This window comes from Lithobates pipiens, unplaced genomic scaffold (genome assembly GCF_037356315.1).
Source record: "Lithobates pipiens isolate NorthernLeopardFrog02 unplaced genomic scaffold, aLitPip1_a1.2 Scaffold_27, whole genome shotgun sequence".
Lineage (NCBI taxonomy): Eukaryota > Metazoa > Chordata > Amphibia > Anura > Ranidae > Lithobates > Lithobates pipiens.
Window position 1 is genome coordinate 19,208,196 of NW_027507788.1, and position 16,649 is coordinate 19,224,844.

General features: G+C 44.3%; 1 protein-coding gene across 1 annotated transcript in view; it reads left to right on the plus strand.

The window, feature by feature from the left end:
- Positions 1–16,649, plus strand: part of ETFB (electron transfer flavoprotein subunit beta) — a 101,343-nt gene that overhangs the window by 57,043 nt on the left and 27,651 nt on the right. The window contains exons 4-5 of the mRNA XM_077456586.1: positions 2,608–2,670; positions 7,156–7,314. Of these exons, the coding sequence (XP_077312712.1) occupies positions 2,608–2,670; positions 7,156–7,314 (222 nt within the window). The remainder of the gene's footprint in view (positions 1–2,607; positions 2,671–7,155; positions 7,315–16,649) is intronic.

Consider the following 16,649-nt stretch of genomic DNA (forward strand, 5'->3'; position numbering starts at 1 on the left):
CTGAAACGGTGAAGCAGGATGCGCAGGACCCCTCCTGTGAGCCGCATGCGGCCCCATATATGAACCAAGCCTGAGTCCTGTGCCAGTCTACAGCAGCACTGGTTTAGTCTCCCTGGCCTCACAGGCACAGACAGCCATTGGCTGGTGTCAGTCAAATCCCATGAAGCGGTCCTGAGCTGCAGTGTGTGTGTCTATAGCCACACACAGCCTGGTTCTGGAGCAAGCCCGCAGGTGTGCCCCCATAGGAAGCAACTTCTCTGGATGCCACCATAGGAAGAGGTGGAATCCAGAGTGCTGGCAGGGGACCCCCAAAGACAAGGTTCGGGGCTGCCCTGTGCAACACCATTGCACAGAGCAGGTAAGTATAACATGTTTGTTTTAATACAAAAGAATGATCTCCTTTACAACCACTTCAAATTAGAAATCCAGGCTAAACCTATCTAGTCTTAAAAATGCTCCCCCCCCCCCAACACCTATGCTGACTAACCCAATGTTTCTCAAATCCAGTTCTCAAGTACCCCCTACGGGTCATGTTTTCAGGCGTTCCATTATTTTGCACAGGTGATTTGATCAGTTTCACTGCCTTTAGTAATTACCACAGCCGTTTCATCTGAGGGAAATCTTGAAAACATGACCTGTTTGGGGATACTTGAGGACTGGAGTTGAGAAACATTGGACTTACCTGTGTAAGAAGGATGCATATACTTGCCTATCTTCAACCTGCTCTGGGCTGGTCACATGATCGGGCTGTGCTGGCTAGCAGTGGCTGCGGGGGGGGGGGGGGGGGGGTGCACTGACAACAGATAGGCCATAGGAGATCCGTCACCGCTTTGGCGTTCTCAACCACTGTCAAGCGCTCTCTTCCCCTCCCCTCCAGCCACTGTGGCTGACATAGAGGATCATTTGACAGGAGTGGGCTGAACATAGCCAAGTATAAACCTCTTTCTAAGGCCCCTTTCACACTGGGGCGGTTTTCAGGCGGAACGGCGCTAAAAATGGCGCCTGTGTAGCGCCTGAAAAAACCGGCCCCTTTCACACTGGAGTGGTGCGCTAGCAGCACGGTAAAAAAAAGTCCTGCTAGCCGCATCTTTGGAGCGGTGTATTTACCGCTCCTACCCATTGAAATGAATAGGGCAGCGCGGCTATACCGCCGGCAAAGCGGCGCTTTGCAGGCGGTTTTAACACTTTTTCGGCTGCTAGCAGGGGTTAAAACTGCCCCACTAGCGGCCAACACACCACCGCTAAAAATAGCGATGCTTTACCGCCAACGCCTGCACTGCCTCAGTGTGAAAGGGGCCCTTTACAGAGGGTTAGTCAGCATAGGTGTTAGGAAGGAGAGGCAGCCTTTTTTGAAGCCTGGAATTATATTTTAACATGCAGAATGTGTACAGCATTGTTTAGGGCATGCATTTTAAAGTGGACCATTTAACTATACAGGTTTCCATGCATTTAAAATAAATAAATAAATGTTCTGATGAAACATTATATGGTTGCTGTACGTGGTCAATGTTAATACACAACACCCAGATAACCCCCTCCCCCACAAAAAAAAAAAAAACCTGGCTGCAATACTCGCAATCCAGAGTTGTCCCCTGCAGTACTCTTTTTCACCACAAGATGTCTGCCGCCTGTCTTTTTCATATTGCATGACACCCAGTGTCACGCAACTCTGAGGACATACTGGCTGGGAGTGCAGGGTGTCATGGTGCCATCCATTGAGGGAGCGTTGCCATGGCCTGCGGCTTTCAATGTGGAATGGTGCAGATAGTGGCGCTAACATTGCGTTGTCTCCACTACACTTTGCATCATCGAGGAATGGGCAGCTCATAGAGAGGACAAAAGACCCTGTGGTGTCCTGTGACTGTCCTGAGTACTTTGGAAAGGGTAATTTGTGTATGTGTGTGTGTATATATATATATATATATATATATATGTAATATATATATATATATGTATATGTAATATATATATATATATATATATATATGTTATATATATATATATATATATATATATATATTATATATATATATATATATATATATATATATTATATATGTTATATATATATATATATATATATATTATATATGTTATATATATATATATATATATATATATATTATATATGTTATATATATATATATATATATATATATTATATATGTTATATATGTTATATATATATATATATATATATATATGTATATATAATTTTTTTATTAATATTATAATATAGAGAGAGATACGAATGCACCAAGTCCTACACAATTTTTATAACCTATGACTGAATATTCAAATTTATTTCATGTTCATGTAAGAAAATAAGATGTATGACCTGAGGTCATTTAAAAATTAACTCTATAAAAATGAATGAACAAATATGAAACTTATTATTTCACTTTTATTATGTTGGGTTTGAACAGAAAAGTCTTGTGTGTTGACAGCTTCTGTATACATGACGTGTGTCCTTCTGATCTTTACTGCCCGCATTGTTCTGTGATTGCCGTGTCGCTCGCCATGAATCACATCCTGGAAGCTGGCCTCCCTGCGATAATACTGTACATTGCCCTCCAGCTCAGCTCTCTCTCTTCTCTCCTCTTGCAGGCCATCGATGATGACTGTAATCAGACTGGACAAATGACCGCCGCGCTGCTTGACTGGCCTCAGGTAGCTGTCCTTCCTGGATGTCTTTTTTATTTTTTATTTTTATTTTTTCTAGAAAGAGACAATTTACAAATTAGCCTCAGCATTGACCTGGGGTAAAGGATGGAGCTATATATCTATCACAAAAAAGTCCAATATGCAGCACCTTGTAGATTTAGTAAGAGTTTAAAAACTCATAAGATTACAACAGTTTCAGATCTGTCGGGATCCTTCATCAGAGAAAAAAAATAAAAATTATATATATATACACACACACACACACACACACACACACACACACACACACACACACACACACACACACACACACACACACACACACACCACACACACGTGTGTATATACACACACATATATATAAAATAAATATAATTTTTATTTTATTTTTTTTCAGAAATATCTCAAGCCGATGCCATCGACCCAGCCAAATGCCTACTGGTCACAGGTCCTGGTTTTGCATTTTATGAACATATACACAAATATGAGAGAGTATGCTCATTAAATGCAACACCAGGACCTGTGTCCAGCGGACTTGGCTGGATCGGTGGCATCGGCTTGAGCTATTTCTGAAGAATCGCAGGTATTTCTGCGATTATTCCAAATTCGACAGGTGCACTTTAAGCAGGTTTTGTATTGCTATGGACTTCTGTATGAGAATGCAAAATAAAAACCAGCCAACACAGGCCACTAAAGGAAAACGCTACCTCGCATAAACTACAATTAACCAGCTTACCTAACCTTCTTAAAGCGGAGGCTCACACAAAAATGGAACACCCCCCCCCCCCCCCGCCCCCCCGGGTGTCACATTTGGCACCTTTCAGGGGGGAGGGGGGTGCAGATACCTGTATAATACAGATATTTACACCTACTTCCGGGGAGTCTGTGCATCCTTTTTTTTTTTTTTTTTTTTTTTATTCGTTCAACCAGTGGGTTGAATGAACAAGAAAAAAAAATACCCAATTTCCACCATCCACACACTTGAAGTGGACAGAGGAATCCTTCTTGCTAATCATTGTATACTGATAGCAGGGAGCCTTCCCTGCCATTAGAATGCACTGATCAGTGACACTGGCACTGATTGATCGGGAAAAACTTGACAAGCTGGTTGTACAGAAGTCAATCACTAGATCGACTTCTGAACAACCAGCCTGCCCATACATGGATCAAAATTTTGGTGGTCCCTGCTGAACTGGCTGAAATTCAGTTTATGCATGGGCTGCCTTAAAGAGGAAGTAAACCCTGATGCGTTTACTTCCTCTTTCATTCCCTGCAAAGGCAAAGCATAATGGACTACTATGCATCGCATCACATCGCATAGTAGTCCATTATGTGTCACTTACCTGACACAGGAGCCAGCGAAGTCACCGCTGTCCCCTGTAGTCCGGCACATCCATCTTCTCAGTTGGGTCTGGCAGCTCCGCCGCTGTCATTCGGCGAAGCCGCGATGACATCACTCCCGCGCTTGCGCACGGGAGCCGACACGCGCGGCAGCTCTGTCGTTGAAAATGCCGCACTCAGTGCGCCTGCGCGCCACTGTCTACGGCGCATGCGCCATAGACAGCGGTGGCTGTCTTTGCGCAAATATCTCCTAAACCGTATAGGTTTAGGAGATATTTCTTGGACCTACAGGTAAGCCTTAATCTAGGCTTACCTGTAGGTCAAAGTGTGTTGTAGGGTTTACAACCACTTTAAGGCTGGATCCGATGCAGGGGGTTGCATGTGTTAAGGTTTGGGGCTAAGTAAGAAGGATAAAAGTATTTTATATGAAAGTAGTTATCCTTTGTTTTGGAAACTAGTCCCGATTTTAGTATAAGCCTGTAATGAAGCCTTGTGTAAGAAGAGTATTTTATAGCATTTTTTTTTACATTGATCAGTTTATTAATGTGGGTTAAAAGAGGAGTGCGGAAAATTAAAATGACAAACTTACGTACTTCCCTAACATTGATCCCCCCATTGCTTCTACATCGAGAACTGAGTGATCAAAGACCTACTGATTGCTCAGCTCTCAAGTCTGCTCTGAGCAGAGAGTGGTGAATATCAGTCACCACTCTCTGCTCTGCCCCCCCAGTGCTCACTGGAGAGCTGGGCTGCTACGGGGGCAAGAGCGGCTGGGCTCAGGCTCTCCGCTGGACACAGAGAGGCTGAGCCAGCTGCTGGTCATGCATAGGGGCAGATCATGACGTTATTATCATTATCCCTGCAGAGCCTGCACTAGCTCTTTGACATCAGACAACAGCTAGCTATAGTCCACACAGGAGAATTATGAGTGAGTTTTTGTCCTAATCTGCAGGTATGCACAACATACTTGCCGATTATGGCACATATCTACCTCCTTTGCTGTCCTCCAGCAGTAATGTGTACAGGCACTTGTCACTACTGTGTTCTCTGCTGCCATCTTCACTGCTGATTCTCCAGAATCCTACAGTGATTCTCTTCAGCCATTGGGGCAGCCAGTGATGATGCAACTCCTGCGCATGCACACAAGGGTTACATTGTCCCTTGCACCTAGCATGTTTGGGCATCATACAGATACCAGGAGTAAGTCAGGTGTGCCAACTGCACAGTGCATGTGCTGTACAGTGTACACATTCTAAATTCCAGGGGAGAGATTTTTTGGCAGAAAGACTTTGCATGTCTTTCTACTAAAAATTTCTCCCGTGTAGCAATTTTTTTTTTTTAGTTTAACCACTTAAGCCCCGGACCAATTTGTAGCCAAAGGACCAGGCCCCTTTTTGCGATTCGGCACTGCGTCACTTTAACTGACAATTGCGAGGTCGTGCGACGTGGTTCCCAAACAAAATTGACGTCTTTTTTTTCCCCCCACAAATAGAGGTTTCTTTTGGTGGTATTTGACCACCTCTGCGGTTTTTTATTTTTTGCGCTATAAACAAAAATAGAGCGACAATTTAGAAAAAAAAATGCAATATTTTTTACCTTTTGCTATAATAAATATCCCCAAAAAATATATAAAACTTTTTTTCCCTCAGTTTAGGCAGATACTTATTCTTCTACATATTTTTGGTAAAAAATAAATCGCAATTAGCGATTGACTGGTTTGCGCAAAAGTTAGAGCGTTTACAAAATAGTACATAGTTTTATAGCATTTTTATTATTTTATTTATTTTTACTAGTAATGGCGGTGATCTGCGATTTATTTATTTTTTATTGTGACTGCGACATTAGGGCGGACACATCAGACATTTTTGACACATTTTTGGGACCATTGTTATTTATACAGCAATCCGTGCTATTTAAATGCACTGATTCCTGTGTAAAGGACACTGGCAGTGAAGGAGTTAACCACTAGGGTGCGGGGAGGGGTTATGTATGACGTTATGTGTTTTTTTTATTGTAGGGGGCGTGGCCTGGCATGTGATGTCACTGATCGTCTTCCCCTATAACAGGGAACAGACGATCAGTGACAGGCTCAGTAAGAAGCACGGGGAGAGGTTTGTTTACACAGACGTCTCCTCGTTCGTTCTTCAGCGGGACACCAGCGGCGATCGGGTCCGCTGGTCCCGCGGCCACGGTCACGGAGCTCAGGACCGGGTCGGGAACGCACCCACGGCTGGGCACTAAAAGAGCAACGTATTGTGATTGTGCCCAGCCGTGCCATTCTGCCAATGTCTATGTGCAGGAGGCGGTCATTAAGTGGTTAAGGCCCCTTTCACGCAGGCTGCCCGATCAGGTCCACCTGTCAGTTTTTCAGGCGGACCTGATCGGACCATCCATTCACCCCTATGGAGCATTCACGGATATTCGATCCAATCCTGTCTGCCAAATCCAGAGGTATGGTGGTCCAGAAAGCGGACAGACGGTCCGTTTGCCTCTGATTTCCCCATAGAGGAGAGGGGGACTCTGACTGGTCCTTCTCTGCACAGTGAGTGTATACGGACAGGCCATCCGCCTGCTCAGTGGAGATCCATGGATCAATGCAAGCGTAGTCTGTCAAACGGATCTGCCCCATGTGAAAGGGTCCTAATTCTATCAGCTTGTTTTTCAGGTATTAGAATAAGTGTAACTGCCTGATCTTGTCTTAGCACTTCTCCACTGAAAGTCTAAGTAACCCCCCCCCCCCCCCCTCTATCGCTTTCAGCCAAGGAAGCTGCCATCTTTGCCTCTGTTTAGTCTACAACTACCATGATGCTGCACATGTGATCAGTTATGACACCAGCCATTGCATGGTTTGACAGTTTGGTTGAGAGCACAGCCAATGGGAGTGTTACATTTCTGGCCCGTGCCGGAAATAAAACTGTTTTATGGATGGGTTTACTTCCGCTAGAAGGACCTGGTTATCCCATCACTTTATAAACAGCTGGTCACTTCAAGTGAAAAGGTACAAATGAGTGTATAGGATATATTTTTTGAATACCTGGAATAGCAATAATAATAGCTTAAGGTTTCAGAGATTTTTAAATAAGGTTTCTTTTTTAATTAATTGGCAGCTTCAGAGTCTTAGCCATGACCTCTCTTTCTTTCTTTCCATAGGCAACGTTTGCATCAGAAGTTAAGATAGAAGGAGAGAAACTGACCGTTGTCCGAGAAATCGATGGCGGGCTGGAGACCATCAGCTTAAACCTCCCCACTGTGGTGACCGCAGACCTGAGACTCAACGAGCCGCGCTACGCCACTTTACCGAACATCATGGTGAGCTAGCAGACCGTCGTTTTGTTTCCCAGAGTAATTATTAGTCTGTGAGGTCTCTAGGGATTTGGACCCTCATGTAGGCAGGAAGCACTGGGGTTCATTTACTAAAACTGGAGCACTCGCAATCTGATGATTTTCATTATCGATTAATCGTTTCAGCCCTGGTTATAACACTTGTCAGATTTTTTTTTATTTTTATTTTTTATTTTTTTCCACTTTCCATTGCAGAGATTTACCTTCACTTCCTGTCCCATAGCCAAACAGGAAGTGAGGAAATCCCTACAAAATTAAGGGAATTCCTTGGGGACCCCCAAGTAACCAGAACTAGAGTCCCTTTTGGAAGGTTTCCCCTAGGGCCGAAACAACAAATTGATTGATCGACAGCTAATCGATTATGAAATTAATCGATTACTATTTACATAATAGATTAATTGGGCAGTAACATAATGGGGTTTAAAAAAAAAAAAACTAAATTAGCCCTTTATAGTACAAAAAGAGCAAACCGCTACTGTAAATATTACTTTCACTGTCCCATAGTAAAAAGTGAACCCCTTACAGTAGCGATTATTTTTATTTTATTTTTTTTACTAATTTTAGTTTTTTAACCCCATTATGTTACTAAACATCTCAGGTCTGGGTCACACCTCTGTGTGTTTTTTTTTTTTGGTGCTTTTTGCAGAAACACACTACAGTTCATTTACATGGTTTCCTATGGGACACGTTTGTATCCATGATTTTTTCAGCTGCTGCGTATTTGGAAAAGACGAGGACTTTTTATTTTTATTTTTTTAACGCAAAACGGTACTATTTTGTTTTTTTTTGGTTCAATATACTTCAATGGAGAAGCTGCAGAAAAGCATGTAATAATGCATTTTTGCGGCAATTTGTGTTTTTTAACTGCCCAACAACAAATTGGCCAAAAAAATATGTAAAAATGCAAATAGCAGCAAAATTACCTATTTTTATTTTAAGGTTATTAACCGACTAATCGAAAAACAATAATCAGCCAACTAATCGATTATGAAAATAATCGTTAGTTGCAGCCCTAGTTTCCCCTCTATATTATCTTTCTGTGGACACCCCAAAATTTGGGATTTTTTTTTTTTTTTTACTTTCAATGTTAATGGTAAAAACGGGACAAATAAAGATGGTGAATCTCCATAACGGGAGTATCCAAATACATGCAGGTAGGTTAATTGGCTTCTGTCCAAAAATTGGCCCTAGTATATGAATGGGGACCTTGGATTGTGGGCTTCTTGAAGGTAGGGACCAATGTGAGTGTGCAATGCACAGGGATAGGGACAATTGTAGACACTCACTCAGGTTGAACTGGATGGACTGGTGTCTTTATTCAACCTTACTAACTATGTAACTATGAGTACAGACCGCAATATAAACTGACAAGTGTTTTAATCCCTCTCCACTCCATCCAAAACTAAAAGAAAAGTTTTTTTTTTCCTTTTTAGTTATACTTTTAAGCGTGTGAAAAAAAACATCCCTTAAAACGTGCATGCTGCTTCCTGCTGGGCTCTGCAGACTTGCGATGTGCAATCTGCTGATCAGTTGCTTGATTGCATTCTCTATCAGACCTGGTTCTGGAACAGATTGCACAGCTGATGTCAGCAGCAACACCCCAGTGGCCAACAGGGAGGATCATACATGTCTAAAGGGAGGACAGGGATATGTTCTTGCATATAATGCTTGGGCTCAGAGCAGAGTATGGCTTCCTCCATATCCAATTCTGAATAAGGAAGTAGATGGGAAATATCTGGTTGATTCTGTCATTCTCCTCTAAGAATAGCGTAATGAAAGAAATGTTGAGCACACAGTAAGAGCAATTCAATTATCGCGCCAATAATATAAACAAAATATCTGGGGGTTTTACTGACACTTTTTTTAAAGCAGCTGCTATTAGAATTATTTCTTTTTTGCAGCGCAGAATACGAATGAGCCCTTTGCAAGTTATGCGCTGCTCCGGGCGGAGGGGGCTCCTCTACGTTTTGTAATGGGCATATTAAGTAGGAATTAGGCTGCTGCGATCTTTATCCTGGGCTTTATATACTGCTCAAGCGGGGAACGGCGTGTTTACAGAAGCGCTAATTAGCCTTTGCTGAAACTGCTCCATCCATGAACCATACAGCTGCTGTGAGCTAAAACATTCATATTCAACACGCTTGAAATTTGGACTTCGGATGTGTGTTTTTCTTTTAATGGGTTTCCCAAAACAAACACTTAACGGGTTTGCTTTTCCTCAAATCTGTTAAGCTGATTGAGGGAGAAAAAAAAAAAAGAAGCTTTGTGTTCTTTAACCTTTTCTTAGCAACGCTGGTTTTTAACCAAAAATAGCTGATGGGATGATTGGCACTGGACTTCCTACAGGGAAAAAAAAGACAGGAAGGGGGGTTTTTGGAGGCGCCAACTCCAGTAGTTCTATTACATAAATATATATTGTTTTTTTTAAAGCGGGAGTCCGCCGGGAGTTCCGCCGTTTTTTTTTTTTTTTTTTTTTTAAAGCCAGCGGCTACTAATACTGCAGCTGCTGACTTTTAAAATAGTGACACTTACCTGTCCAGCGCGCCCGCGATGTCGGCACCCGAAGCCTATCTCTCGATCGTCTCTCGGGTGCTGCCGCCGCCATCTTGACTATGGGAATCGGGAAGTGGAGCCTTTCGGCTTCATTTCCCAGTTCCCTACTGCGCATGCGCGAGTCGCGCTGCGCAATAAGGATGGTCCCCGCTGTCTCTGGGTTCTGTGTGTTTCCCAGCAGGCAGCGGGGGACTTTCGGAAAGGGGCGTACCTTCTGCAGAATCTACACTGGAAGTGGGTGCAGATACCTGTAATGTACAGGTACCTGCACCCCCCTCTCCCCTGAAAGGTGCCAATTGTGGCGCCGGAGGGTGGGGGGGGGATTCCAATGAGCGGAAGGTCCACTTTAGGGTGGACCTCCGCTTTAACTTACTGGTTTGCAGGTTCATAAAGTGGTGATGTCCATCAAAGGTTAAAAAATCCCGGAGTGTGTTGGTGATGGGGTGCAGGCTCCGCTGGCAGTCCTTTTGCTGTAAGGATGTTAGTCCTGGTTGTTTTAGCAGCTAGTCCCTGTTGTACATGATGTGGGAAGCTCCATGCTAACCACCCTGGAATGCGGGGGAGGAAGTGATGTCAGCAGTGCTCAGCGAGCATCCAGACACAGAGTCCACCTTTGGTGGACATCACCACTTTATGAACCTGCAAACCAGTAAGTTAAAAAAAAAACAATATATATTTATGTAATAGAACTACTGGAGTTGGCGCCTCCAAAAACCCCCCTTCCTGTCTTTTTTGCCTGTATACTGAGGTTATGGACACCTTCTGAGGATGGCTGCCTTCTCACCTGCAAATAAATATTGACTGATTTTAATGAGCCATTTAAAGAGGAAGTAAACCCTGATGGGTTTTCTTCCTCTTTCATTCCCTGCAAAAGTAAAGCATAATGGACTACTATGCATCGCATAATAGTCCATTATGTGTCACTTACCTGACACAGAAGCCAGCGAAGTCACTGCTGTCCCCTGTAGTCCGGCGCATCCATCTTCTTGGTGGGTCTCGCCGCTCCGCCGCTCTCATTGGGCGAAGCCGCGATGACGTCACTCCCACGCATGCGCACGGGAGCCGCCACTCGCGGCATATCGCAGTTGACAGCGGCGCGCTCAGTGCGCCTGCACGGCGCTGTCTACGGTGCATGCGCCGTAGACAACGGTGCCTGTCTTTTGGCAAATATCTCCTAAACCAAGGGTCTCAAACTGGCGGCCCTCCAGCTGTTGCAAAACTACAAGTCCCATGAGGCATTGTAAGGCTGACATTTACAAGTATGACTCCCACAGACAGAGGCATGATGGGACTTGTAGTTTTGCAACAGCTGGAGGGCCGCCAGTTTGAGACCCCTAAACCGTGTAGGTTTAGGAGATATTTCTTGGACCTACAGGTAAGCCTTAATCTAGGCTTACCTGTAGGTCAAAGTTGGTTGTAAGGGTTTACAACCACTTTAAGCTTGTATTGCACCATTCTAATAAGACATTACAAAAACTGGAGTGCTGGAATCCCTTCCTTTTTTTAATACTGACAGGACCCGCTTACATAAGGATGAGTGGGTATCTATCTGGGGCAGTGAATGTCCATTTTTTGACATCACCAAAGGGCCGCCCATAATGCTCAATATATAAAATGCTTGAGAGGACCGTCAGACTGCAGACCTAATAGAGGAAATGAGGTTCCACAACCAAACCCCCCCCCCCCCCCCCCCCCCATATAAGGGTCTGGCATGGATTTTTAGGGGGGACCCTAACCTAAAAGGGAAATAAACGTTGTGGGATAACCCATACCAGGCCCTTCGGGAGGAGGGTAACCCCCACGCCAAAAAAAATAAATGGCATGGGGTTACCCTCCATATATATCAGACCTGAAGAGCATGGGTTGGGGCGGGTATATGGTTGTGCCATTCACAACGAAGGTGAGCAGGTTAGTTGCCATGCATTGTGGCAACATGTGCGTCTCAGTACATAGATGTGAATTGTCAATATGAAAATGCAAAGCAATCCACCACACCCTGCAGAAAAGTCTGATCACTTGCAAAGAAAACTTTTGCTTTTGGTGATTTCTTTGCAATCCTGGTTAAAATTTACCAGAAACTACCTTGTATGCGGCCAGATTTGGGGTATAGTAGCACCTTTTCCCCAGCAGTACTCTGTCCTGTCAGCAGGGGGAGCAGCTATACATGAATTTCTGTCTCCTCTCTTGCCTACCATCAACTGCAGCAGAGACATCAAGAATGTTTTGACCTCTCCCTATATATATATATATATATATATATATATATATATATATATATATATATATATATATATATATATATATATATATATATATATATATATATATATATATATATATAATTACAACTGGGGAGGGGGGGCGCGCGCAACTGCACTGGCAAGGGATGTGACGTTTAGCTCCCTTGTGAAGAAATCAGAGCAAAGGTTTGTGGCCAGGAACAGATGTCACATGGGGGTGGGGTGGGGTGGGGGGGGGCACGCTGACCCTTTTGACATCTGTAGACAGGAGTTCTTTGCTGCGTGTCCTTGACATGCGTTGGAAACTCACATCAAATGGCGGTCCAGATATTCCTTCAAAGTAGGAAATCTCCTTAGAGTGAATGACAGTTCTGAGGTGCACTTACCTGCTGAAGGAATAACAACATGATACATGTGGCTTTGAAGCTAAAATAAAACTGCAAAAAAGCGTCACCTGCAAAGAAGATGCCTAAAGCGGAGTTCTACCCAAAAGTGGAACTTCTGCTTATGTGCTCCCCCCTCCCCTCCAGTTCCACATTTTGGAACTTTGGTGGGGGGTAGAGAACGGATACCTGTTTTTGACACGTACCCTTCCCCACTTCCCGTGGCGCCATCCCTTGGAAGTTCGGCGCTCTCCTCTGTGACTGGGCCAGTTAGAAAGCACAGTGGAGTAGGAAACCGGCTGTCAAGACGAAGGGCATCAAAGCCGGTTTCCTATACCTTGAATGGCGGCGGCGACTGAAAATCGGCTTCAGGTGACATTGCGAAATCCCTGAACAGGTAAGTGTCCTAATAATAAAAGTCAGCAGCTACTGTATTTGCAGCTTCTGACTTTTTTTTTTTTTTTTCTTGGGGGGCAGAACTCCTCTTTAATGCGAATCTAAACCCCAAAATCAAGACCAATGTATTGCAGGTTGCCAGCCCTTAGAATGTGGAGGCTGCATTCATTTTTGTTCTCCCAGTTTTTTTCATCTGGTGAATCTGCCAGTAACACACTTCCTGTTTGATGGTGACAACGCTCGCAGTACTGCATCTTTAAAGGACCAGAGTTGTCACCCTAGGTTGCTCTCCTGATTTGGCCTACAAACAACTCCTACAATTACATAGATCGGTGTTGCTTTGTAGTACGCAGAAGATGGTTGGAAAAGCTGATAAAGTTTTTTGAGAGTTCAGTCTACAGGAAAGTACAAGGACACAAGATTCCAGACAGGATTAACAGGTATTTTCCACACTTAGCCCTGCTTCACACCAGTGCGATTTTCAAAGCCACAGATCGGTGCAATTTGGACCTCACAATCTCCTTGCAACTTCATTTAACAGAAGTCAATGCAAGTCGCAAATCACAAAGTAGTGCAGGTCCCTTTTTCAAAGTCGCAGTGACTTGAGTTGCAAGGATTTGAACGGTTCCTTTGCTGGCAATGGGGTGAGACTTGTCATGTGATTTTTGAACTGTCAAATCGCACTGGTGTGAACCAGGGCTTAAAGTGATTCTAAAGGCTCACCATTTAGTTTTTTTTAAAGAGGAGCTATTGCAGAAAAAAAAAATTAGAAGTCGGCAACTACAAATACTGTAGCTGCTGACTTTTGGCCGAAAAGGGGTTAAATCCGTCAGCAAAACACCGCCGGAGTGGCATTTTGCCGGTGGTATCGCAGCGCTGCCCCATTGATTTCAATGGGAGGGAGTGGTGGAGGAGCAGTGAGTTCACCGCTCCAAAGAAGCTGCTGGCAGGACTTTTTCTGACGCCCTGCCAGCGCACCGCTCCAAGGCTTTCACAGTGGAGTGAATGGAGCCGCTTTTTTCAGGCGCTAGACAGGTGGTATTTTTAGCACTGTAGCGCCTGAAAAACGCTGACAGTTGAAAGGGGTCCTAATATTAGGACACTTAATGTGGCATGGGAGTTTTCCTTTTTGTGTGGAACGCTGCTTTAAATAACAAACATGGTTTTGCACAGAGCAGCATCAGTTGTCCTGTGCTCCTGGCCCCTCTCCCCACCAAGTGCCCTCATAGCAAGCTGCTGGCTATGGGCACACTCATGGGCTCACTCTCAAGTCGGCTGTGTGTGTGTTTTCATAAGACACACAGAGCGTGGCTCTGCTCTGCCCCCTCCTCACTGGCTACGATTGACAGCAGGAGGATCCAGTGGCTCCCGCTGCTGTGTCTGAGCCAGTGAGCAGAGAGAGAGGCCTGAGAGAGCCCCTGCTCTCGTGGCCATCACTGGATCAAGATGGGGCTTAAGCAGGATTTTGGTGGGCTGTGTGGGGATCTGCTTTGTCGGTTTGTTTATTCTAGTGCATAAAATCTTTAACCTGTGGGGCCGGTTCACACTATTGCGATGCGAGAACCCTGAGGTTCAACTGCCGGTTGCCGCATCGCCCCCGTCACGCGCGGCAGTTCACACTGCCATATGCGAACTGCTGGGGAGTGTCATTATATGTTAATGACACCCCCTTTTCAGCTCGACTATCGCACTGCCAACTGACAGATCGAACATCAATCGGATCACATATGTGTGAGAACACATGCAATCCGATTCTGGTCCGACCTGAAAAAGGTGTCTTGTGCGTGTTTGCACCGAGTGCGGTACGATATCAGCCATACTATCTGTATGGCTGACATTGCACCCGCACAGACATCGCATATAATGTGAACAGCAGTGCGCTGCACATTACATGCGATTTACAACCAAAATATGTAAAATAAATTTTGACTTGATGTACAAGCGATGTCTTGGTATAAGCGTAGCGTCATGTCACACCTGAGTATAAAATAGAACAGAGTCGCCTCTAAGTGTAGTAATATGGTTACATTTAATGAAGGTACAACATTTAGCAACTCGCATGGTTGATGGTTAAAAGAGGCACTTCTAAGTATGCAGGCATCCGGGGTAAAGCTGTCCACATAGACCGTCCTCCGCACTGCCAGCTCTCACCGCTGTCACTCTGCAATCGTGACCGGGAAGACTACCCTGCAGTAGAGCGATCTGAAAGCGAGGCTTGAACTGTGCACAGTGCGGAAGGGACGCTGTCAATGGTGGTGCGGAGGACGGTCTATGTGGACAGCTTTACTCCGGATGCCTGCACACTTAGATGTGCCTGTTTTAATCATCAACCATGGGAGTTGCTAAATGTACCTTCAATAAATGTAGCCATATTACTACACTTAGAGGCGACTCTGTTCTGTTTTATACTCAGGTGTGACATGACGCTACTCTTCTACCAAGACATCGCTTGTATATCAAGTCAAAATCTATTTTACATATTTTGGTTGTCTTTCAGAACGCTCTCAAACCAAGGTTTTACTGTATCTGGTCCCCTTGTATTCCGTGGTTCCTCCTGCTGCCCTTATATTGCAATAGTAACAAAGTGCCAGCGGACTGAACCGCTGACCATAGTGGGGATTGGGAGCTCTGAGTCACCTTATCGAAGCCGGAAACAAAAGCAAAAAAACAAAACACCCCTGACCTCTGCTTTGGAATTTATTTCACCATAGGCTCCGTTTTTCAGCTGTCCTAGGTTTATGACCTCGATGATGTTTTTGTGTAAATTTTAGCCTGGGTGATGAATGTCATAAAAATGCAGTTTAGTGTATAAAATTCCAGAGTTGCATCAACAATCTCTGTGTGTGAAAGAGATGAAAACTTTCCTTCACTGGGACAAAAGCAAAACTCCAGGTACATGTCACTCCTTTTGTTAAGAACTTCACAGATCTAGACCCAGTACCCAGAGATGCTAACCCATCTCCTTGGTCTGCTTCAGCTTGTATTAGCCCCTGTACACACGGTCGGAGATTCCGACAACCAAATCCGTCGGATTTTGTCCGACGGATTTTGTCCGAAACTGTTGCATACACACGGTCGGACAAAGTTGACGGAAAATCCGATCTTTCAGAACGTGATGACGTTATTTCTTTACGACGGGACTACGTTCAGGCTAGTAGCCAATAGCTTTGATGTAGAAATTTGATCTGAGCATGCGTGGCACTTTGTCCGATCGGAATTCTCTACACATGATCAGAGTATGTCCGATCGGACCAGTTTGTCGGAAAATATTTCCAGCAAGTTGGAAAATTTGGTCCAACGGAAACAGTCCGATGCAGACCACACACAGTCGGAATATCCGACAAAACGGTCCGATAGGACACATTCCGACAGAATCTCCGACCGTGTGTACAAGGGCTAAGAGCAGTGTGAACAGCAAGCTTTGAAGCACTGGCAGAGCTTTCAGCATGCTTTGAAGCGTTTAAACTACCATTCAGCTCCAGTTTGTAAATGTTGAACATGAATCCTAATGTCTGTCACTTTAAGCAAGCTGCTAGCAGGCTTCAGCACTTCTTGAAGCTTGTTGATAGCCCGCTGAAGCCTGCTAGCAGCTTGCTTAAAGTGGTAATCCACACTCCGATTAGGATCTGTTTTCAACATTTACAAACTGGAGCTGAATAGTACTTTAGAAGCTTCAATAAAGCTTTCTGTTCCCACTGCTCCTATACAAGCTGAAGCCCATGTGAAACTG